The sequence below is a fragment of the Chionomys nivalis genome, chromosome 24, assembly GCF_950005125.1.
Source record: "Chionomys nivalis chromosome 24, mChiNiv1.1, whole genome shotgun sequence".
NCBI lineage: Eukaryota > Metazoa > Chordata > Mammalia > Rodentia > Cricetidae > Chionomys > Chionomys nivalis.
Genome location: NC_080109.1, coordinates 6286629 through 6312732, shown reverse-complemented (window position 1 = coordinate 6312732; position 26104 = coordinate 6286629). Strand labels below are relative to the sequence as shown.

Sequence of the window (26104 nt, the reverse complement as noted above, 5' to 3'; positions counted from 1 at the left end):
GATGAGGGTGTTGGATCTCCTGGCACTGGAGGCACAGACAGCTGTGGGTGTTGGAAACTGAACCTGTGACCTTTGGCAGAGTAGGCAGTGCTCTTAACCACTGAGCCATCTCACCCAGCCCCCAGGGAAATCCAATCTTAAAAACATAAGACATTAAGGTTTATTGTCAAGTACATAGCCTTGTGCAAGCTAACAGGACCAAATGGATCATGACAACTGCGTACAAACAATAATTATTCCATCTTTGAAAAGCACAACATATGACACCAAGGTCTGTAGTGACACAGACACTGAAGTCGTGATGGGCTTCTCAGTGATTTCACATCTGTCACCTCTAAAGGCAAATTAATACAAAGTATCTGTGACGTTTATCAACACGGTCTTCCTGTCACCTGTCATAAAACACACATACCAACTGACAGGCAACTTGTGTTCAAAACGGAAGATATACCTCGACAGCGAGTATTCAAGCACCCTGAATAGCCACTGATTACCCTGTAATTAGGCTTGACTCTTCCTATCAGGAACTCTGTGGGGCAGATTTAAGGGTATGAAAGTCAGGAATGGGTCTCCATCACTATCACCAACTTGCATCTGTCTGACAGGTTTGGATAAAGTATCCTTCAAAGGCCCGTATGTTGAAGGTTTTGTCCTGAGACCCTGGTGCGGCTGGGGTGATGAAACTTTTAATATTTGTGGTCTAGAAAGAGGATATTAGGTCACCAGAGTTGTGTCCCTAAAGGGCTGTGGGACTTGGTCTCTCTTTGTTTCTTGCCACCAAGGGGAATAGCTCACCATGGTCCATAGGCAGTGACTGTGAGCAAATGTGAGACAAAACAAGCCTTCTTCTTGCTAATTATCTCTGACGGAACTCAAAGGCATCAAACTGCAGGGTCCATTGCAGATGAAATAAAGGTAATAAGGACGAGTTGTTCTCTTCCCACGAGACTCCAGGGCTAACCTGCAGAAGTCATGCTTTCTGAGAAAGCACCACAGATCATTCCAACAACAAGTACTTCCTGAGTATACTAACCACATACTTTGCTCCAGGACAGACACGACCTCTTTAATGTTGCACTGCCTCCTTAAGATGTGAGGTTTTACTACAGTAAACTCATAATAGCTAAGAATACAAATGAGTAATCCTATTTTAATGATGTGCTAGAAAGTGTGAGCAAAACACAAACCCTCCGCTTTGTTCGCTATCCACCCTCTACAGAATGGGTTCACTTTCCACTGTGAAAATTCCCTGTTGCAAAACACCATGTTCAAAAATCTGTTTCTGTTCAATCCTCCCGACTTTTACAAACCACGACACCAGTCATTCTGAGTCTCCGGTCTTACAGTCAATGCCTAGAACAGCTATTACCAGAGGATCTGACTTTGACATGTGTCGAGTGGAAGTCTGTCTTTTAAAATGAAACCGGAGCTGTAAGAACAATGCAGTACTGCAGAAGGAGCAGGAAACAGTTCTGGGCTTGCACAGTATCAAGGCACTCATGCCGATGCACACCGTGGTTTACAAAGTATCAAGGCACGCATGCCCGTGCACACCGTGGTTGGTTTACAAAGTATCAAGGCACATATGCGGGTGCACTCCAGGAGGCTGAGGCAGGAGAGTCTAGGCCAGCAAGGCTGCACAGAGAGACATTGCCTCCATAGATAAACAGACAGATATACAAAAGAAAATTGAGATCTCTCCTGCACACACTGGCAATGAATCTAGTTAACAGAATATTGACAGTACCAGCAGTAGTAGCAGTAGCAACAATGACGTCACTGTTTTTAGGACTAACCCAGTTGCTCTTAAATTTCATGAATTATCCACGATGCTAATTTTCCAGATTACCAATCCCACTCAATTCCTTCATATCTGATCATTTATTTAACAGTTGATTGAAGTGACTTTTAAACAAATATACTAGAAGATAGCTATAAACAGGCCCTTCACCAAAGATCTCAGTACTGAACCCCCATAGCAAAGAAGCAAAAGAAACCTAGCCTGCTGTCGGTATCCTGCAGTCACACAGGTGTGTACTAAATACCATCAGTGTCATTTTAATTTTTTGTTTTGTGTTTAAAATGATGAGCTGAGAGGCACATTGAAGGGCTGTGGAAGAGTCACAGACTGCCATGGAAGATAGTCCGACCATTTTTGAATAACTGCGGATGTTACCAACAGTGATGGGCAGAAAAGAAAGACAGGAAAACTAAGGACACCAAATAGCAAAGCTGTTGTCACTAGTTTCAAATGTCAGCCAAGAGCACATGCTGGGAAGACTCACAATTTACAGAGGGGTCTAAGAACAAGAACTACGCCGATCCCCTATTTGATTCCAACACAACCCATCCTGCAATGGACAAAATAAAAGCTGCCGAAGTCTGGAGGTTGACAAGACATTCTAAAAGCTTCCTGGATTCATTTGTCATCAACAGGTAGGGAAATTATAATAAAGTCCAGCAAAATGAAATGTAAGCAGATCACAAAGCGATCGTGTCACCTTCCAGAATAATCAGACAGAAATCCATTGCAGATGACCTGTCTTGCCTCATGCTCAGTCAAACTGCAGTGGTAAGCCCACAATAGGAATGGCATTACGTCATTCTCTACTGTGCTAATATAAGCCACAGTGTGTTGGCTGCTTCCCAGTCTGCTCCGTTACAACTCCGCCACTCTGCTGCAAAGCCTGCTGCTTGTCCCGCCTCCCAGATTTCTGTTACCTTACTGAGTGGCTGGGACCTGTGAACACCAAAGCACCTATGCCATCCAGTGTCACGCTGATACAAGTCTCTCTATGATACCCATTCCAGCTTTGTCTCTTCCCCGAGCTGCACTAACATGGCCTGTGCTGGCTTATCTTATATCAACTTGACAGAAGTTAGATTCATCAGAAAGGTAGGAAGCTCAATTGAGAAAATGTCTTCAGAAAATCCAGCTGTAAGTCATTTGCTAAATAGTGACTAAGGGGGGGCGGGACAGCCCATTGTGGGTGATGCCCTTTTTGGGCTGGTGGTCCTGGGTTCTACAAGAAAGCAGACTGAGCAAGCCATGGGGAGCAAATAGGTAAGCAGCACCCCTCCATGACCTCTGCATCAGCTCCTGCCTCTAGTTTCCTTCCCCGTTTTAGTTCCTGTCCTGACTTCCTTCAGTGACGAATAGCAATGCTAAAGTATTAGCCAAACAAACCGTCTCCTCCCGAGCTAGCTTTTTGGTCATGGTGTTTCAGCATAGCAATAGAAAGTCTGACTAACACATGGCCCCTCCCACTGAGCAGAACTGTGTGCCTCACCTAGCAACATCTAATATCTAGTCAGTATCAAAGTTCAGGTAATCAAGACCATGACATGTTTGTATTATCGTCACAGCTTTTTTGATGAAACAGGGTTCAATATCCTGATCAGACCACATGCAGGAAGCTCAGATTGGTGATCGCCCTCCTGTTGGTCACACGATCCTAATGAAGTTAAATAATAAGGTTCTAGGTCAGAGGTTCTCAACCTGGAGTCCGATGACCCTTTCTCGGGGGTCACCTAAGACTATGGGAAAACACGGATATTTACATTATGATCCATAACAGTAGCAAATTTGCAGTTACAAATAGCAATGAAAGTAATTCTATGTCTGGGGCCACCACCACATGAGGAACTGAGAAACACCGCTCTGGGTCCTCAATCAGCTTCTCCACAACATTACTTCAGTCTTAAACAACAGCTCCTTTGCCAGCAGACTGAAAAAGAGCACTAATCCTTTTCATACCTCTGTCCTGCCAGCTGACACTCACCGAACACAAAATGCTCTTTTCCTACCCATACCTCAGGGTTTGAAAATAACCTGATGTCCCCGCTTTTGGCAGCAGATTTTCTGTTAGACTTAGTTTTCAGACACTCAAGCTTCTCTGAGCTCCTCTGGTAGAGTGATTCATCTTCCGGGCTTCCCTGAGTTCATGTGGCACAGCCACCAAGGTAGTGATTACTCAGGCTTTCCCCCACTAGCGTCTCTAACGCATCAGTACTGCCAAAGCACACACTATGATGCCCGCTTGCTGGTTAGACTGGCTGGTTTTTTTTTTTTTTAACAGGTCTCATTTTTTTTAAAGTATTTTGAAGTGTATGGAGGTCAGAAGGCATCTTACAGTAGCAGATTCTCTCCTTCTGCTGCGTGGGACCCGGAGAATCACTCAGGTTCTATCAGCCTAGGGGGCAAACGCTTTCACTAACTACACCATCTTGCAGGTCATTTATTTAGGTGTGTTCTTTCTGAACAGAACAAGACCAAGCAACTCCTCATCAAAGCTGACAGTTTCGATCTTACAGTGAAGCTCAAAGTTCCTGGCAATACCCTCCGGGTCCACATGGTGGCAGTGTCTCCACAGGAGAGAACCTTGCACATTGCTAGAGCAGGAAGCCATCCCACCCAAAGTGTTCATGCTGAGGGGCAGTATCTTGACATAATAATGCTAATTAAAAAAAAACTGATCAAGTTGGGGAGGGATCACTATCAGGCCAGAAGATAATTTCTGAAAAGTCTACTGACCAGCTAATACAAAGTGACAGTCTAAGGAGAGGCGGCTCAGCAACAACACACAGGCTGAGAAGAGGGGAGCAGGAGTGGCCTGTGAGAACAGGGAAGTGCGGCTCACAGGGCCTTCAGCTCAACACTGCCAGCCAGAGAAAGGGACAGGCTAGAATCACAGGAGTCAAACGGAACCCAGAGTTCTCTGAGGTAAGACTCACACTGTCTGGCATCAGCGAGAGCGATCCAAGAAGTACCTCTCTGTACTTCAGTGGGCATTTGAACAGCTGGACCAGAGCAGCAGAAAGTGAAGCCTGAGAGTGTGCCACATTTGGGGGTCAGAGCAGGTAGGAACATGTACCATGTTCGCCCGTCACATGGTACAACTGTGACCGCCTATCAATGTGGGGGATACTGGAAAGCAAGCATGCACTGTGCTCCCCTGAATATACGACCATAACGTACTCATATATAAGTCAACAGAAATCTAAAGGGCCCCACAGCAAGTGGAGACAACAGCCACCAAAACCAGAAAAGCACCTGTTTCCTTGACTGTCTGCTCCATAGGTGACATCAGCCAAATAGAAAGCTCCACTGCCCAGGGCCACACCCACACACTGAGGGATCCCCACAGACAGGTCCCCTTAATTGAAGCCCTAAAGAAAGCAGGGAGATGGCATTTTGCTCATTTTGTGATTCTGGTCTTCTGACCGGCTTAGACTTGTACACTCAAATACATGATTGTAAAGGGGGCGGGGGTGGGGGGAGGAACTGCAGTGAAAATAACTTCATTTATGTATGAAAAATCATCCTGAGACTGCTCCAGTCAGAGGTTTCCAAGACCAAGAGCCCTGGCAGCTTTTCCAACCGCACAGGCTACTGCTGGAGCTGGGCAGGGCTTCCTGTGAACACACTGTTCCAACACTTTCAAAAGTTCTGGTCCTGGCTGCCTGCCAGCATGCAGATGGCTTTCCAGATACACAGTAATTTCAGTCTTTCTCACCATAGGACGTCTATTACTGTTTATTACCAAGTTTGATAACTGTGTTTCTTTTGCTCCTTTGATAAGATGTTGAGCTATAAACCCAAAGATAAAATTTCTATCAATTACTTTTATGTAGTTAATGAGACAGGCTAGAGCTCATTAGAGAAATCTCCTGCCACACAGCGGAGCAACTGAGCAAGCCGAACATCACTTCATTACAGCCATTTATGTATTTCAGAAGGAACTCTAATAAAGCGAAATAATTAAAAAAAAAACTTCAGCATTTTCACTTTCCACCTTCAGAACAGCAGTGTTTAATCATAAAATAATACAGCTCATTATACAAAAATAAATGTAAAAATGTCAGTGCCCATGATATGAAAACAAATAACATTTAAAAGGTAGAAGGCAATTCCTGTTTCCCCAAAGTCCTAACCAGCAAGGAAACTACTTCACTTTTAAAAGCTGGTGTAGAAGTTGGGAGTGGCACACCTGTGTTTCCAGCACTCAAGAGGTTGAGGCAGGGGATCACTGCAGTTTTGAGATCAACCTGGAGTTCTAGTACAACTCAAGCTGCAGAATGACACCTTGTCTCCAAAGTAAATGAATAAATCAATCTGACTAACCAAAGGAACAGAAGCAGCACCATTTGAAAGGTTCAAAAACGACAAAGTCAGTAACATTCAGGGGAAGTGAGAAACTGAGGGCAGCACTAAGATTTTCAGCCTTATGCTGAAAATGCAGAAGACAATGGGGACATCGAGTAACAATTCACTTAAGCAGCAGCGTGAACACACACAGGAAGGAACTGGCAAAGCCAAACATTCCATGGGCTCTTGATGCTGCCGTTCTTAAGTTAACAGAACTCACCTGAAAATGAAATGGAGCATTGCACTAGGAGTTATGGAGTTATTCAGTGAACGTTCTTTTCAAGAAAGATGATACGAACTGCATATGCATTACAATAAATCAAATCAATGACTCAGTTACAGTCAGCACAGACGGATACATCCAAGGGCTCGAGGAACAATCAAATTTAGACAAGCAGTCAAACCTGAATGACTTGGAAGCTGCTAAGAGTCATGATTTACACACTATAATTGTAAGAGAGGAACTTGGCTCTCTGAAAGGTTAAGGAGAACCTACATACACCCGGAGAGCTCTAACTCAAAGCCCAATCTGTCTCTGCACACTAGCTTGGAGCATTCCCGGTCCACACAACCAGAATGCATACAGAGTAAGCCTCATCAATCGAAGAGCATTAAAGAATGGTTGGTATTGACCAGGCGGTTTCATAGGAAACTAGAAACAAAAATACCTTCAGTAAACATGCTGACTTGCAGAAGAACAGCCTCATCTACTTGAAGGCTAAACAGTGACTTTTTTTTTTTACCAAATAAAACCTGTTTTGGCATTTTGTTTGTATGCACATAAACACACGTTAAAACACTTAAAACGTGGAGAGAGATTATTTCAAATAGCAGTTACGTATCTCTGGGTAAGAAAGGAAACAAAGCCTTGCAAGAGACGTAAAGCAACACAAAACAAATGGCACACAAAGAACTTTGTAATTTACAGACTGTAAGGTAAAATAAAAGGTCAGCCAGTCCAGAGAAGAAAAACTATATTATGCAATTATTAAAGAGGTCAAAGGAGAAATCTGTCCATGACGGGAGACCCTGATCTGTAAGAAGAGCAGGGGAGGGAGGTGTCAGAGATGGACCTCTCTTCCTGCTGGGGGCAGGAGAGAGACAGAGGCCATAGAGACAGAGATAGCAAGTGCTGGAGAAAAGAAGAAAGTAATGCCCCAGGCCACCAGAAGCAGTAGACTAAAAAGGGTAGCAATGGGAGGTGTCTGCCCTACAACCAGAAAGTCAAGTCAAGCCACCAGGGAAACTGCTAAAAGCAGATAACGCCCAGCTAGTCTCGCTAAAATGTGCATTTACAGATTTGGCAAAACTGAAGAGTCTCAAAGCAGCTGTTTCACAGAGGAACAAATTCCTCTCCTGAAATAAAGAGATAAACCCTTCAGGTGCTATGGAAACTCTTCCGGAAACCAAAGCATTCAACCAGGTCTGCATGTGGGAAAGGCTCACAGAGGCATAGCTGGGTATTTTAAGGGTATAGGTAAGAATGTGTGTGTACACCGACTTCCTGATACAGGTTTTTAACACTTTGTCCAGTGAACGCAAATGACGAGGCTGGTGCCAGTTAGGAGAAGCCAGAGCACACTGACTAAGAACTCGGTCATAGCGTTGTGCTGGGAAAACAGCCCGGTCAGAGAATTTATCAGCAAATTCTCAGTTGATGACCCTCCCCTTATGTGACGGTATATTGATCCTCATTGCTCTCTATTTTGTTTGCCAGAGAGGGCGCCACTCTGTAATCAGGCTAGCAGCCTCCTAGCTCCTCCCCAGATCAGCCTCCTTCCTGAGCACTAGGGTTAAAGCATCAGAAGGGCACACCTCCTCAAAAGGGATGTCTCTAGGTTCGGTAGGGGTGCACACATTCTCAGGAGGGATGCAAGAGCCCTCAGAAAGGGTAGCCATGCCCTCAGTAGAGGTGCATGCACCCTGAGTAGACACGTTGGTCAAAAAACTACGTACATCTATTGCACTTTGAAGAAATGACATTGCTGTTTCCATTCTGTAGATGAGGAAGACGTAGTATAGTGTTACATCAAAAGAATACCGTATTTACCTGGTGAAAATTACTAAAAGTATAGCACACAGACATAGTAAGGGAAACGGTTAGTCATCCCTTGCTCATAAAAGCAAAATCTGGCCAGGCAATGGTAGTGCATGCCTTTAATCCCAGAGCTCGGGAGGCAGAGGCCAGTTCTGTGAGGCTGAGGCCAGCCTGGTTTACAGAGCTAGTTCCAGGACAGGAACCAAAGCTTCACAGAGAAACCCTGTCTCAAAAAACCAAGAGTCTGAAAGTCATCGATATTCTATTACACTAGTCTTCAGACCAAGCTCCGGGAAGAACGGGACTCCAAGGTCCTCAGAGCAGCTTCCCAAAAGGGGGTATTATTAAGGTATCATGGATTTACATAAACTACAAACACAGCTGTTCTTTAGGTTTCAAAATACGCTTTACACAAACTGGCAAACATGTGCCTGCTGCAGGACCACAGAAGAAAATACCTCATTCACATTTTGTAAGTACATCAGCAAAATACCAGCAGCCTAACTATGTGGATCTGCAGTTAGACTCTATGAATTTTTATTCTTGTGAAATCAAGATTTACAGAGTCTACATCCAGACTTTTCACTGCTCACTGCCACTGGCTCCTAGTTCTAAACACACGCCATTCAAGACAACTAGGATATGTATTGGGCATTGTCAGCAGGTGTTTAAAAACTAATACCCGGAACATGAAAAGGCACCGACACACCTCTAATAAAAAGGGTAATAACTAATCACTGCTAGTGAACTACGGTTGTGCAGGCAGGAGTGCTGGTGGGTTCCAGTGGCTACCATCAGACCTTCGGGAGGACGGCGATAGGTGCTGATTAAGTGTTCACCATCATATGCAATATTATTTTTAGGATAAAAGGGGCAAAAAATATTGGCGACTGAGGCAAGAGGAGAAGCTGCAAAACCCCAAGATCTGTGCTCAAGTCCTGATGCTACTCCAAGCGGCAGGTGCTAGATGAACGCCTGATCTTCCTGAAGCTCCATTCCTGAATGGAGAACCGGTGTGATGGGAACAGCTGACCAAGACACATCTCCAAACAGTAAAGAAATCAATGCCCGTCAAGCTCTTACTGGGGCATGCACGAACTGCCTGTCCAATCACGTGTCTGAGGGGAAGGACAAACTGACAGAAAGCTAGTGCCGCCCTTCATGGAACCACTTCAGTAGCATTCACAGGGGTTTCCACCTGGGCGTTTGCACACCTGCTCCATGGGTTCAAAAAGGAGGCAAGGGCTGCAGTTCCTCCCGCCTCAGTTTCTCCAGAACTCCACTAAAAGCATCTTCTTTCTGGGGTCAGTTCTCGCTGGAACATCTACAGCAGCTGGATGAACAACAATCAGCTTCACATGCAATGGCCTCAGAATTCCGCCAACTCCCACCCGCCAGCTTCTCCAAACCCTAACCCTGCTGACATGTCTAGGCTCTTCCTCCTTCACAGTCCTGCGGCTGGCTCCTCAGCTATTTCCCTTCACAACTATTCACCCTGACAGAACCTGCTTGCTTCCATGCATCCACGTGTATTGCCTTTGTGGGTACAGGAAGGGCTGGGGGCATTTGGTCAAACTTGCTTTCTTGCCTGAAAACCAGCCACCATGCTACATATTAAATGAGACCTACAGGGGCTGGAGAGAGAGCTCAGGAGCTGCGGGGACCTCAGGCTTCACTTTCCAGCACCCACACAGTGGCTCACAACTGCCACAGCATCCAAGTGTCGAGTGAGGCCTTCCAGCTGCACCCCTAAACCCTCTGTCTGTTCCACCTGCATCTCTGACATGCTGTTTATAATGCCCCTCTAAGGTTTCTGTAGATTACCAATATCTCTCAGGATCCCTCTCTCTTCCTCAACCATCTTTATGCTCCCAAGTATCCCAATTGCGTCATTTTTCCTGTTATTTCATTGCTTCATCCCTCTAAAAATGACAAACTCCTTCAGAGAGCAGCTGTCTTTTTTCTCTTTCAGTAAGTACTACCTACCCATAATATGCCTGAAAAACTAGACGGAGTCAGGGCGGCGATCATCGTAGTAAACATTATCTACTGGTGTATACTGCAAAGCGGCTCACATACTCAGAATCCCAGCATTGGTTTCCTCTGGATTTATCGCATTCTTTAACAGTCAGATGTTAGTTTTTAAGAGACCACATCTTTAAAGCGGCATTATACAATTTTAAGATTAAACTTTACCTAAGATCTAGAAGCTCATTTTGCTGTTCCTAGACTGAGCTTCGTACCTGGGCTACTGTAGGCAGCTCACCTTTTGTGGCTGTAGGAAGGTCTGTTTGTTGTTTGTTAAGCCCAGACGATTGTGAGCTACTTCATATTTCACAAAGACAAGAACAGCGAACACCTGACAACCCAAAGTCACATCTCTACCATAGGAAAATACCATAGGTAAAAATACAGACGTGAATTGGCCATTTTAAAATTGCAAACAGTTCAAACATCTCAAACTTCTAAACCATGGGAAGTAAGTTAACCTCCCCAAGTCCCGTCCTCCCAAAGGGCCAAGTTAACTGAGCCAGCTGCTGCTAGCACTCAGTGATAGCAGAAGGAGCTGGCCACTGCATCATACAACATACAACCAGAAAGGAATACAGCCGGGCGGTGGTGGTGCATGCCTTTAATCCCAGCACTTGGGAGGCAGAGGCAGGCGGATCTCTGTGAGTTCGAGACCAGCCTGGTCTACAAGAGCTAGTTCCAGGACAGGCTCCAAAACCACAGAGAAACCCTGTCTCGAAAAACCAAAAAAAAAAAAAAACAAACAAACAGAAAGGAATACCTACTAGTATAAAACTTCGTTTGCTTCATGTCTTTCGTATCTCACGGTTTCACACATTAACCTGTAAAAGAGAACAACAGTAAGTTCAACACTCGCCATTAGAAGAACACAGCTAAGACACTTGAATGAGCCATGGGGTGGAATTCCAAGTTTATGACTTCATATGCTCACAGGCTTATCTAAATTATTTATTTTCAACTGGATGTTGATGGCGCTAGAGTTACAACTGGATACAACAAATTAAAATCTGTCCCACCTGTGTGCTAGAACACAAAGCATCTACGAGAAGCCAAGCTTTGCCACGTGGACTTTACGGAGAGGTTGCTCCACACTTTGTAAGTGACAGACAAAGTGTGTTCCCCGGAATAAACACACTCAAGGAGGAACAGGAACCCAAAAGTCAGAAAGGAAACCCTATGAATTTAAGAGGTGGTAACACTGTGCAGAGCTCAGCACTAACCGTCACTGAGCAGGACGGAATCTCAAGCCAATGTAGGCTTTTACTGACGCACTATTTTATGAGGAATGACAAATGGAGACTTAAGAACTGAAGGGTTTGTTATTTCAGCTGATACAGCCCTGATGAAAAAAGTTGTGAAAATATGAATAATGTTTAAATATTCAAAATTATCTCAAAAGCAGCAGCATGGAGAAACATCTTATTATATGAATACCAATCAATTTTTCCAAAATACACGGGGATGTATTTTGTGACAGTTTCCTATCATGAAAAGCTGCCGCAGCATGACACCCTAACAGCACCCTCATTGTGGACAAGTGCTCTTCCCTGACCAGAGAACACTGAGCTTCCGTTTGCTGACCCAACAAAAACTCTTGGATGCTCACTCACCTTGGTCTTCCTTCCACCCCCCATGTAGGGATTCAGCTTGACAGGTTTACAGCCATCTTGAATCGAAATGGCCATGACTGCCTTTAAGTAACCCTGGCTGCTCTGCTTCGCCGGATGCAATATCTCAACGTACTTCAAACATTCAAAACCACTTGAGTGGGATATGGAATTGCACAACACTGACCCAGATGACATTAGAGTCAGCTAAGTGACAGAGAGTTGGGTGTTAGCTTAAGGAAAATCAAGTCCAGTCTAACCGGAATGAAGTCACTTTTGTCCCAAACGCTGTGAGTCCCCTACTTCTGACCTAATTCTCCCAGGCCCACGAGGCTTGCTGCCACCAGGACTACAGTTCTATCATGGACGTTATTCTTCCTTGGAACTAGATCTCCTGAAGCCACTTAATTCAGAAGCAGAATCAATGCTTTTAATAGACTGGGTTATGATTTTTTCTTCTTTTTATCTTCTCTGTACGTGTTCAACTTTTAACATCTGTACTATAAAGACTATCTGCTTCACCAAAGGATCGTCACAGATTTCCTTGAAATGGGTCTTTCACATTGTTCTCAGAATGTGATTGGATTCCTTCCACGAAGTAGTGGGAAAAAAAATTAATGTTTACAGCACTGCCATAAATAGGGCTATTTTATGCAATAGGATAGAGTTCTACCAAATTTCATTTGCAAGCTTCTAACAAACACCAAATGGGCAAGAAGGAAACAACTTGGTCATCGCCATTACTGCATTTTACAGATGTGGAAGCAGAGGCTAAAGAGAAGAGATTAAGCAAAAGCGCAATGATCTCCCTGAGAACCAGTGTAACAACCATGATCTGTTTGTTTCCAAAATAATAATCGGTAATTTATAATGCTAAGGAAGAGCATTATAAATGTATTTCAACTGTATGTTTGTTTCCAACACTAAACGTGGCTGGGCATATACCTCCGGGGTAGAGTTTGCCTATTACACACAAGGCCCAGAGTTTGAGTCCTAGCACAGCGAGAGGAGGGGATGAACAGTACTAAGTATCTTCAAGTGGTGATTCTGTTCTTAAGTTTCTGAGTTCAGAGCTCTCACTGCCATTTCCTCTCGACAAATATTCTACTCTGGTCTATATGGATGGAACGTCAGAAAAACTAAAGTTGTATTGGGGGAAAAAAACCTGAAGACTTGCAGGGCCAGGGCACAAAGTGTTGGCTCTGACAGCAAGACAGAGCCACCTGCTGAGAGGCCAGGGCACCTCCATGTCACAGGTGTCAGCGCAAGTGATGCTACAGCAAATAAAGCAAATCTCCCTTGGAGCCTTTTATCCTGTACACTTGGAAAGTTGAGTTAAAAACAAGTGTCAGTTGGCTCTTCCTTAAAAATCACCAGAACAAAAAACAAAAACAAAAACAAAAACAAACAAACAAACAAAAAAACTTAAGAAAATGTAAAGAAAATAACCCACCTAGAGGAAATGTGTGTTTTCCCAGAAATGGGAGTATTATAAAAGCAGTTTACTCCAGTCAGTCAGTAGTTTACACGAACCTTACTTCTGTGTGTAATTCAGCTATGATCCTGCTCTAAAGATAAACTCAGTCTAGGCTGTTGGCTGTGAATGAGACGGCTCAGCACATGCAGAAACAGCTGGACATGCGAAGGGCCCGCCCCTGCAATGCTGCCAACAGACAGTCTACACGAAGCTTAGAATGCTTTCTAAGGATGGACTCAGCTATACTCTTGAATTAATCAGGCATTTCCACCTCAACATCACCCCGGGAATGGCAAGAAGTAGGTAATTCTAAAGCTGGCTGTTGGGTCTGTGGACAGGTTTGTGGTCTGTTTTGCATTATTCATACTTCTGAATTTTTTCCTTAGGAAGACTGGCATCACAAAATGTCAAATAAAAGTCATACAATTTAAAAACTGCTATGGCTCGTTACAATTTCAGTCATCTCCAAAATCCCCAGCTCTGCCCTTTCTAATAAAAACTGTCTGGGTTTTTACACACTTAGTCTACAATTGAGTTTAACTTAAATGATTTTCATTAAAAAATTAATTTCAGAAACATTCAACCCTCTTGATACTTCTTTTCAATTAACAGACAAATATGAAACTGACATGCTCACAAATTAATTAGTGCATAAAGGGTATTCCTTTCATAATTAAAAATGGTTGGCATCACAACTAGACAGAATAGAAAGAAGTAAGACCTCATTATATCTTGGCATCAATCTTCTCAGGGTCCTTTATATTTCCTATTGCAGTGAAGACCAAGTCACTTCTGTTTTATGAAATTTGCGTAACTACAAATGAAGCTAGCACATTGCACAACAGAAGCAGGAATATGTTTATAAGAGCACACTGCGCTGGAGCCAGTGTGATAAACACTGTACCGGCCACAGAGGGGCCAGCGATATACTTAACGTAGTAAGCATATCCCTACAGAGACCTAGACATGCCAGAGCAATGTGCCTAGTCACCAGCTGAATATTTTAAAATACATCTGAGTGATGAGCTGTCCATAGGCATAGACGTGTATCTAAAAGAAGAGGAATTGCAAACAACACCCCCTTAAGTGTTTGTACCAACAGAAGCTTGTTACTGCTAGGAAGTGGAGGCAGACGCTGGGTGGAAGTACAATATATTACTGTACAGAAATATTAAAATGTATACCGATACAACTGAATTCAACCTTGCAGAACATATCACAGCAAGTGCAGGGGTTACACCAAGCAGAATATCCATGTGTTAAACATCCTTTAAGCTCAACTCTTACTAACAGAAGGACACAGAAACGCACTTTATCACTATGAAATTATTAAAATCGATACACACCTTAGCTGGTGCTCCCTCAGGTTTGATAAGGCTTCCATCCCGTGTAAATAGGAATACACTATTTCCAGGTCCTGTTCCAAAGAAAAAAATAGAATTGTTAGGCTTGTCAGGGAAAAAAGTTTTTCTAAAATAACATGTTATAAATTAAACTGTACTTTTTAAAAATATGTTTCTTCTTGGATATTAAAAATTAACATTTTCAAAGGAAATCTAGCATGTGCAAAGGCTTTTCTTTATGACTACCTTCAGAACACGCACAAAAGCTTTCGAATAATAAAATAAACTTACTTAAACTCATCACCTCATAAAAGCAAACTCTTCACCAGCAGTTCTTTGCTACGTATTTTCTGCTACTTACATCAAAATAGCAAGCAAAGTATTTTCTTTCAAGTCATGGATAATTACCAGTAGGATGATTATTCAAATTATTTTCTCAATATTAATGCATGTTATTTTATAATCACTTAATAATCAAGTATAAATTTAACTTTCCATACTTAAAAAAGTGTCTTATATTTAGTTTTAAAGTTCTTTCTTTTTCTCTAGGTCACAATAAAAAAGATTCAAAGTCATTCATAAAAGTTCAAAATAGGCCAGGCGGTAGTGGTGCACGCCATTAATTCCAGTACTCGGGAGACAGAAGCAGGCAGGTCTCTGTGAGTTCAAGACCAGCCTGGTCTACAAAGCTAGTTCCAAGACAGGCTCCAAAACTACACAGAGAAACCCTGCCTTTGGGGAAAAAAAAAGTTGAAGATAGGTAAAGATGCGCAGTCCTGTTTCTAGCCAGAAAGGAACCAGCATTACAGGGCTCCAGTGAACACCGAGGATACAGAGGGGATGGGAAGAAGGATGAATGAGAATTTCTCCTCTAAATCTGTCAAAACGTAGCGTAAAGGGATTGCAAGGCATTTGTAAATTAACAAGGGACAACCCCTCAGTCCCGCTGCTGACCCTTCTCAAGTGAACAAGACACGGACCGGCCGGTAAGTAGTGCAAACACCATCACTTTTTCCCACTGAGTCACCTCTGACAATATGCCTGAAGACCTGTACTGCTTTTGTCAAGGAAAGCACACAAAACTACCCACCTGCATGATCAAGCAGGAAGTTCACACTCAGTGCCCAAACAAGTGTAAGAAAGGATCACGTCTAGGAAAGAGAAGCCTGGAAGACACATAACAGAAGCAAGAACTGGGATCTCAGACAGAATCAAAGACGGCAACTGCAGCGCACTGGCAGAGCACAGGCCTGTGCAGCACTCCCTCACCTAAACGCTGTGAACCCATAGAAAAAGTCAGTTCAGGGACCAAACGCCACAGCTGTTCCGGGGTCATATGTACTATGTATGTTTGCATGATATACACGGACTTTAAAAGTTTGAGTGCCCGTGCGTGAGACGTAGAGTATCTAACCTACGAATAATTACCACCAGTATTTATTTGAGACAATATGCATAGCTTATACATAGAGAACCACGGGATATAGTCCCGTGACGTAAGAGAATGTGCTGACAGCTGTCACTGAGGCTGCCACACAAAACAGAGGCTACAGGAAAGAAGTGATGGGCCGAAGGCTTTACACTACTCACAACTGGCATTAGTTCTTAAAGCAGAATTCCCTTCTAACGTATAGAACTGTACAAATTAAATACCACATGTAATCATGATGTTTGTGGGGGGGTAGTTTTAAATGAACACCACTCAAGCAACACATGACCATAAAATCCTGTATAACTGCTTCATGTACTTCTGGGGTTTTTTGTTTTTAGATGTATGTGTTGTATTTTATGTGCATGAGTGTTCTGCCTGCATGTATTTATGGAGACTACAATCACGCACTGTCCAGAGCGGCCGGAGGTGGGGGGTGATACGTTATGAATGGTTTGAGACACCTCGTGGGTGTTAGGAATCGAACCCAGGTCCTCTGCAAGGACAACCAGTGCCTTACCTGCGGAGCCATCTCACCAGCTGTCTTGTGTATCTTACGGATCACAAACCTTTAATCAATTCAACCTGCACATCTAGTTTCTTCTATTACTCTTAGAGCAACTGTCTCAAAAGAAATGTGTTTAAAGGGTCTGTGCTCAAGGAGCTTATAAGAAGATGGCAGAGCTAGTCTACATTCTCCTACATAGAAGGTGACGCTGTCGAGCTTTAACTAGATTCTTTACCAAGTAGTTTCTCTATGAACCTGAAGCTTCCTGACTGTGTGGAAGAAATGAGTGCCTCCCTAGCTGCCAACCAGCAAGCAATGTGTCCTGGACCCTAAACACAACTTGATGCACATCAGGGACCGTAGCTCTGTCACCCAAGGAAAACGAGAGAAACGTGGCTGCAGGTGAGCTAGAGAACACAAATCAGAGGAAGGAGCAATTCAGGTTTGAGTTTCTCAAATGCTACATCTACCAATTAAGGACTGCAGCTGAGATAACTGAGGGGCAGGAACTGGCCGTGATCCCCCTGCACCGCCACAGTCCAAGACAACCTCTAAATGGTCTGAGGCTTCCAGGAGGATGAAAGAAAACTCAAACTGCCCTAGAAAGAGAGCTGTTCGGTGGAAGTCCTGCCCATCTGCCGCCCTAACTGCTTCTCGCCGAGTTCTCACCATTTACTTCCTCTTAGCTGACAGCCTTTGCTAAAATCCAGTAGATACTGTTTGACCAAGGTTTCATCTCCAGAACTAGCCAGGAAGAAAAGGGAAAGAGGCAGGTAGAATAGATGAGGGACTGAGCACCCCAGTTCCTCACAGCAGCTGGAGCCTGCAGCCAGCAATCGCAGAAGCGTGCAGCCAGCAGGTGGAGCCTGCAGCCAGCAACAGGAGGATGCAATCAGCAGTGGAACCTATATCAGCAGCTGGAGCATGCCTGCAGCATTCCACAGTAAGACTTTATCCAAGGCACAGAAGAGAATGGACGGATTTCTGGAAAGTATACTTTTGGGTTATAATGTTCATTTTCTCTACTTAGAGTCAGCGGGTGAAGTTCTACTTCAACAAACTTTTTCTGTAGAAAACAAAATGCAGAGGCACTAAATCACCATTTGCCATTTTCTCAGGAAACTGATGCCACCTGAGACACTGCTAACCTCCTGGACTGTATTCCTAAGACAAAATCCACAAGACCCTCACTAAAGACCCTTTTAGAGGCATAAGCTATTTTCCCCAAAATGCTCTGGCCTCTGAGCATAAACAGAAACATGTTGCAGTAACCAGGAAGCAAACCTTTTTTTTTTTTTTTAGAACAATAAGCCTTTCCTTCGACCCTATGAAGGACATCCGTTTTACAAAAATAGACACCATTTCAAAGGAGAGTAAAGCCCTAAAACCACTGCAACCAAGCAGACAATGAGACTGACAGGGCAATTGGGATGAAGTTTTCCCATGACAAACAAAGTCCCTTTTTTAAAGACAAAGGCATCCTTAAAAGCTATGGTTCAATGCCTGCAAGCACAGGGCATCCCCACAGGAACAGAGGCCAGCGTCTCCACGCCCAGGGGTCTGCACTCACTGCTCCAAAGACTCATCTTAATGCAACAGGCCAGCACAGCAAACGTCCAATTCACTTAAAGCTGGTTTCTAATGTCTTCTGTACACTAGCATCAAGACTGCAGCAACAGCATACAGTACAGTGTAATATGACCTTGGGACCACTAAGGAAGGGGATCTCCTCCACCTCGTGCTCCACCAGGGACTGGTGCGCATTCTTAACTCCCTGGGCCTCAAAGAAAAATAATGATGATTAAAATGAAGAGAATTATTTTACCTACATTACTAAGAAAAAATGTTTTTCCTTTAAAGGGGTTTAGCTTTAATATGTTTAGTAATATATTAACATATTTATTGTGTGCTTTAACATATTTAGGAGTAGTAAGTTGGCTCCTTTGAGGACCAACTCAAGGGAACGAAGGCCAAGATGGTGTAACACTTAACAAACCTGTGCCAATTTAGACCTAAGCGATGAATGTCTACCAACTCGGGCATAAGGAGAAGGAGAGGGGAAGGAGAGGGGAGTATCCCCTTGTTGAGGCAGTGGTCACGGGCCAGAAATTATACTGATGACAACATATTCTCCATTGGGTAGCTTTCGGGCAAAAATGTAATTATCCTTCTGCGCAAATGCTCACAAGCAGCGATTTAGAGAGCTATGTCTCCAGCATCATCAGGAGCATAAGAGTTACACTTTCAAGGCCCAGGCTCACATCAAATGAGAAAAGAAGTAACGAATCAAGCAGCGCAAATGCCTCTGTCACCCAAGATGACAGCTCGGTTTCCAAGTTTTCTTTACAAGATAGCTCTATTCCACACTACAACATATGCAACAGTTCAGCTAAGAATGAAGAAACGGGAAGTCACGTGGTGGTGGTGAGCGGAAGGCAGAGGTGGGAGGATCTCTGAGTTCGAGGCCAGCCTGGTCTACAAAGAGAGTTCCAGGCACAGGCTCCAAAGCTACACAGAGAAACACTTTCTCAAAAAAAAAAAAAAAAAAAAAAAAGGAAAAAGGAAGGGAGAAAGGGAGAAAGGGAGGGGGAGGAGGGAAAGGAATATGAATATGAATCTTTGGGGTCGAACCAAGTCCTCCTTCTCCTTTCCCAGGAGTTTGTGACCCTGGAATGTGAGAGAAATCACTTCTGTGGAGCAAAGTAATAAACGCACAAGACAGCCTGTGTGGCCACAACTACACATAATTCCCTCGCAATGCAGGGCACATACAGTGTGTGCCTCATCAAAAGAGCACAGTTCCTGAGTTTATCACCTAAGAGATCAGGGCGATGACACTCCTGGTGGAAAATCCCAAATACTTATTAAACATGCATGTCCACCGGAACTTTTACAATATACTCTTTTCGTCGGCAACTATCTCTAGGCCCCAAAAAGTCAAATGAAATATTTACAAAACTTACAAAGGGTCCCTAGAGTTTTCTGTTTTTTATTTTGTTTTGCTGTTTTGGTTGGAGACAGGATCTCACTATGTAGCTCTGGCTGTCCTGGAACTCACTCTGTGAACCAGGCTGGCCTTGAACTCACAGAGATCCACCTGCTTCTGCCTCCTGAGTGCTGGGATTAAGGTGTGCGCCACTACACCGGACTCAGAGTTGTCTGTTCTGTTTTGTTCAGGCTGCTGCCGTATTTTGGTTCAGGACTAAACTCAGAGCCCCATATACAATAAGCATGAAGTCTACCACTGAGGTAAATTCCCTAACCCTAACGCAGTTTTGTATCCTCAGGCTTAAAGTGAAATGTGACCAGCGCACAGTTTACTATATCCATAACTACTATAGCTCCGAATGATGAGGTCTGAAAGAGGAGGAGAAGGAAATTCTTGATTTCTCAAAACAGCTACCTAATTTCTCCTCCAATGTGGAGCAGCTAGGAACATATTTCAGGCTGGCAGAGCTAAACAGCACACAGCAAGGCTGCGTCTCTGGCAGCTTAAGAGTGTCGCACAACACGAAAGACAGAATTCATTTCTGCTGCTCAGCATTCGGCTCCGGGACCCACGGTCCCATCCTGGCATCAAAATACAAACTCTCACAAGTCTTTCTTAAATCCTGCACGAATGCCATTAATTTATACTTGAACCCAGACTTTTACACATACACACACACACACACACAAAAAAAAAAAACCTTTTAAAATATTTACATTTTAATCTTTTAGATGTTTAAAATCTACACTGCAAACACTGAAACTGTGCCTGAAGACGCAGTCCCCTTTACTGCCATTCCTGGATATTTCCTCATCTGAGGATGACACTGGAAATTCAGGGTGGTATACGGTTTCTTCTGAAATTCTCTTCTCTGAACAACGCGGTTTCAAGACACTGAGGAAGCTACTGCCCTGCGTGGTTCAATCAGCACAGCAGCTGCGCTCCACAGACGGCTACTCCGTCAACACCCTGCTGGCAGTATTTGCCAAAACGTGGCTCACAGAAGCTAGTACACTACTGCACGCACGATGCCTGAGGTTCACAGACCACTGCGACATGGAAGTCATACAGGAAGCGTCCAGAGCCATCACCACAGCTGGGAAGCAACCCTGCTGTCTGGATCGGGTAAGGGTGCCTCCACCTGGCAGTATGTCTTCGCACTGTCTCTACAAAGCAGTCAAGCTCACTTCCAAGCCGGCCCACACCGGATGGATTCCCCCCTTCATCTAGAACACCAGCAACCTCTTTCACTCTTTCTATGCCGTGACCAGGGACCTTTGGGCGAACCTAATAAAGTCTAGAAAACACAAGCTGCTTCTCCCCAGTGGAAAGCCCCCACTTACCCACAGACACAATCTCCTTCCTGAGCCACGTTTTATGACATTGGACACGGCTACCCTGCCTTTAGCCTGCAGGGGAGCTCTGTGCAGTCACTCCCAAGAGGTTGTATTTTATCTCCATCAGGGCACAGTCACCTTAAACAAGACACCCCTGTTCCTTCTTCAACCTTCCCATAATCTACAGGTTACCAGCTGACCGGTGAGCAAAGGAAATACAAAGAAAGAAGAAGGTGCCATCTCCACAGGCGTGCCATGAGCTCCCCTAGCACTCCTGAGAAGACAGAAGAAACGGCCCTTCAGAATCTTCAGAGCATTAGAAGAAAAGGCCCCGTAATGGGCTGGGACGATCCTCGAAATGGCCACATGGTGGCAGAATAGGCCAACAGCCCTTACTTGGGATGGCAAAAGTTGGGGCGGGCTGAATCAAGGAGAGGATAATGGCTCCTTTGTCATGCTGCCGATGGGGGAAACACTTCCACTGGGCCCCCTGTGTCTTAATTCCCAGCACCCCTGCTGGGTGATAAGGCGATGAAGTATATTAACCCGCCTCTCTACCTACGGAGCTGACACAGCCCAGAGCAATGAGAACCAAAGCTAAGGTCACCAGCCTACGAGAGCCACCCAGTCACTCACGTCCTTAAGACAAGAGCACATGCCTAAAATGAAAAGGCAGCAAAGAAATCCACAGCACAGGATCGTCAATAAAATTCCTGAATAGCTATTTTAACTCTACATCATGTGAAAGCAAAATACTGTTTTTTCAAGGTTGTTAATTAACACATAAAGGAAATCAATCCTCCAGGGTGGTGATTTCACCCGAAGCCCAGGGAAGCCTGCTAACTGTGCCGCTGGTCACCTGCCCGAGGCCCTGCTATGGCTCCTAAGCCTAAGGCTTACCTCAAACCTTGGGTTTGTATGAGACTCAGGGAATGGAGATCAATGTTCAATTGGATATTTCCCACAGAGAAGGGCAACATTTATATTTTTTTTTGTCTTTTAAAAAAAAAACAGGTTTGAAAGGAGACAGGAGTATCCAGGGCTAGTGAGATGCCCCCCCCCCCCCCCCGTGAGTAAGGCACTCTCCACAAAGGTCCGGTGCCTGAGTTCATTCCCCAAGACCCCATAGAGACTGGAGAACCTACTCCCCAAAGTTGTCCTGTTATCCCACGTGCCTGAACCTACTCACTCAACAATAATGAAGTGTCTTTAAAGTCACCCTAACGCAACAATTACCTCCTTAACATGGAGACTAGAAACCTCAGAACTACAACAAAATTCACCCTTGCCCCGTTCTACTCGAAGCTGGTATCTGGGATCTGAGAGCAGTCATGCATTAGCAAGAAGGGAAAGAGACATGACAGTGTCACTCTCCAAGGCCGGAGGATTCGGGAGCTAAGTGATGCGCTGTCCCAGAAGCCACAGGCAGTTATGTTCACTCAATGTGCACCGCTGTGCCCATGGGGGCATCACGTGAGCAAGTTACTTTCACTGATTTAAAATTTCTCTCCAGAAAAAAAAAAATCAACGATTTATATTTAACCAAAAACTCATCCTCTGGACAAACAAGAAGCGTGTTCAAATCAGTTTACAGTTCCTGCTGGTAAGAATCTCTTCAGCACCGTGCCTTGAACACCACAAACCCACTGCTTCCCAGAAGCCCCAATCTCTCCCTCGTGAAGAAAACAAGCTTCACGAAAGATGCCTTCATTTTAAAGTATTCAAATTTTAATGCCACGAGAATAAATTAACACACCAGTAAATCTACCTGCATTCAACTGTGTGCTCTCTCCATCTTTATGGGTGATTGATGAACAATGATCTTTTGGTTAACATTTAAACATCTGAGCAAGCACCAACCTCCAAAAAGGTTACTTACTCCACTATGCAAGCATGCAAGCATGCACACACACAAACACACACCAACCTCCAAAAAGGTTAGTCCACTATGCAAGCATGCACGCATGCACACACACATACACACACACCAACCTCCAAAAAGGTTAGTCCACTATGCAAGCATGCACGCATGCACACACACACCAACCTCCAAAAAGGTTAGTCCACTATGCAAGCATGCACGCATGCACACACACACACCAACCTCCAAAAAGGTTAGTCCACTATGCAAGCATGCACGCATGCACACACACACACACAAACCTCCAAAAAGGTTACTCCACTATGCAAGTATGCATGCATGCACACACACACACACACACACACACACACACCACTGTAATAAACTGATTCCAAGACAACCTTAACTTTTGATTTTTAACAGTCAACCGAACACTGGCCTCCATCCACATAGCAAGTTCCTTTCACAGTCTGCTCAGGCCCTTGGTTACACCTGTAAGACCTCTCTGAGCTCAAGTGGACCACAGGGGTCACACATCCCGCCACTGAGTTTCCATCTCTCCCCCAAAAATCGTGTGGTCCACCCAGCACCCCTAGGACACCACCTAACTCCAGAGGTTTACTCAAGAGCCCCACAGCGGTGCCATGCAGACAGGGGTCTTAATGAAGGCAGAGCAGAGCAGGTCATTGAGGACGACTCAGCTCCTCACCGCCTCTCAGCAAATAAAAGTGCGCGCTCTCCGAAGAAAGCAGATTTTAAATATAGAAATCTTCACTGCTGCCATTTTTCTAGGACAAAAGACAAAAATAATTCAACATCTGTTTCTCCCATCTTGAGTGATTTGCAAGGTCTCAAGTACCAATAGTATTATTTATCCCCGAACATTTTATTTCTCAAGTGGATCTCGGAAAGAGGCTGTGGACCACAGAAACAGACACTGTTCAGTCTGGTCTCTTTCAGACTGACCCATGAAAGCGAGCAGCAATGAGAGGGTTAGCAGAACCGCACATGCAGATCTAGAGAGCAGGTGGGGGCAGATGGGGGGAATCACCACTGGATCTTGGGAGAACGGGAGACCTTTAAAAGAACCATCACTTTTTAAACTAAGAACTGCACTGACATGACAGATAAGCTGGTTCTGAAGAATCCCTCCTTCACAGTCATGACTTTGTGCCTTGAAGCACAAGTCTAACCCTTACCACCACAGTACTGGAAACGGCTATCCCCCACTCAGGAGATCCAGTGTGCCCTTCTACATAACAGATCTCACCCCATTCACAAATAAACCCTTCCGAATCCTAGCCTCCCCCTCCCCCACCTCTGAAGGTGACCATTACCAGGCGTCTCCAGAAGTCAGCAGAGAGCCCTGGGAGCGGAGAGCCCCATCCTGGGAAGGCCTTCACTGCAGAGAGGATGGCGCAGAGGGAGGAGAGGAGGAGGGAAGATGGCCCTGCTCCACGGGGCCTAGAATTCTCAAGCAGGGGAAGGTGTGGGCTGCTCTGGAATCAGGGTTCTAAAGTGTGGCCGAGTTTGTTCAGCGGTCGCTGCTGGAACCTCGGGATCCACGCAGGAAGGAGGAAGTAGAAAACGGAAAATCTTTTCCTACTAAAGAACAATTTCAAAGGAGACTAGGGCAGGAGCTCCACGTGTGGATCTAGGGGGAGATTTTCACTGTAGTGCGGCAAACTGAGAAGACAGGACGACGTGGCAAGATCTTGAGAGGCTAAAATTGTATTCGGGTTTAAAAGCGCACCTTTATCTGGGGCTCATAAACTTCTTTCTGCTGCTGGTGTTCCTACAATGCCCTCACCTGAGGTTATTAGTACCAGGTAGTCCACAGCCTGTCTGATAGCCTTAATGGCCGTTTTTACATTGGTATCCTGATTTCTGAGTGATATCCAAAAGGTACCAGTCTTGCTTAGTGAAATCCCCAAACTATGATGTCTGTTCCCAGCCAGGCAATCCTATTGATGCAGGAGTAGAAAGGCTGAGGAGATGCGAGAATATTCACCTCTTACTTTCTACATAACAACTATGGAGAAAGAGCATCCACGGTAGACTCTTGCCTAGAGAGATCTGGAGACTTCCTTTCCTTCTTTAACGCTGAGAACCCTCTAACATGTGGAAACTAGAGGCAGGATTCTGAGGTTTGGAACAGAGTATGTGGGGCAATATTTCAGGCAGGGTAGGTATTCAGACTGAATAAGCCGTGCCAGGGTGCACTCTACCACCCAGCCACTGTATTGTCCTTAACTCTGCTTGTTACTGCCTGTCCTTAAATGTCCCTCAATCTTGCATGAGACTCCATCTCTTTAGATATAAACTAGCGATAACAGGGTCCGAGTTAAGATTTGCAAAGTACTTCAAGAACACTGCTTCTAACAGCATGGTGCTTGTGTTTTGCTAATTTCTGGTATTTCACAGTAAAATACACTCGTGAAAAGTTTAGGAGGCAGAGATCTAGCTGAACAGAAAAGGGGGCTAGAGATGGACCTACACATACATGACCGACTGACTTAGTTCAAGCGTATTCGAACCCAGAAGGGGGAGAAAGGAGACCAGCACCCGTAAACCATGCTGGGGAAAGTAATGTCCACCAGCAGGAAACGGAAAGAGAGGCCGAGAACGGTAACAGGAGGCCTGCTTAGCATTTAGCACTTGAGAGACCCTGGATCAATCCCAAGATGCACCAAAATAACGGGAGTCGTGAAATTAGACCCTTCTAAAGAAAACAACTCCAAACAAACAAAAGATTCTAAGACCTGAACATGACACCATGGGTCTCCCCTACAAGCACAGGTCACAAAAACAACAGCAAAAAGAAAAAGAGAAAAAATGGGATAGCATTAGATTAGAACCCAGCCATCAAACACAGGAAGCAGCCCACTGCAGAATCAGATACATCGTTCACATCAGTGTTAGTATTCCAAATATTTAAGAAACTCAAGTCAAAAGGAAAATGGGGGAGGGGCAAGGAACCTGAATTTAAGACATTCCTTAAAAGATATACAATTAGTTGATGGGTATTTAACGGATGTGTCTGGCATCACTGGTCATCAGAGGAGAGCTGTCAGGGTGGCTGTCAGCAAAAAATCAAATGCTAACAAGAGCTGGGGAAGAACAGGGAGGCTCTGGAGAAGGGGGAGGAGATAAATTAGCACGGCCTATGGAAGGCAGGGTGAAGACCAGAAACAGAACACGACTACAAGACCCAGTACTGTGCCTGCACACGAAGGAACTGAAGTTAGCAAGTTGAGGGGACAATGCACCTCCTGCTCTCTGATGCATTATCACAACAGCCAAGGCAGGAAGCAACCAAAAGCTCTCCTTCCCTTT

At 44.5% G+C, this 26104-nt stretch overlaps 1 protein-coding gene across 3 annotated transcripts in view; it reads right to left on the bottom strand.

Moving 5' to 3' along the window:
• Window positions 1-26104, bottom strand: part of Rapgef2 (Rap guanine nucleotide exchange factor 2) — a 203968-nt gene that overhangs the window by 126388 nt on the left and 51476 nt on the right. For all 3 annotated transcript variants that reach the window (XM_057756814.1, XM_057756813.1, XM_057756812.1), the window contains exons 2-3: window positions 14648-14718; window positions 10982-11038 (exon numbers count right to left, since the gene is read on the bottom strand). In XM_057756814.1, the coding sequence (XP_057612797.1) occupies window positions 10982-11038; window positions 14648-14718 (128 nt within the window). The remainder of the gene's footprint in view (window positions 1-10981; window positions 11039-14647; window positions 14719-26104) is intronic.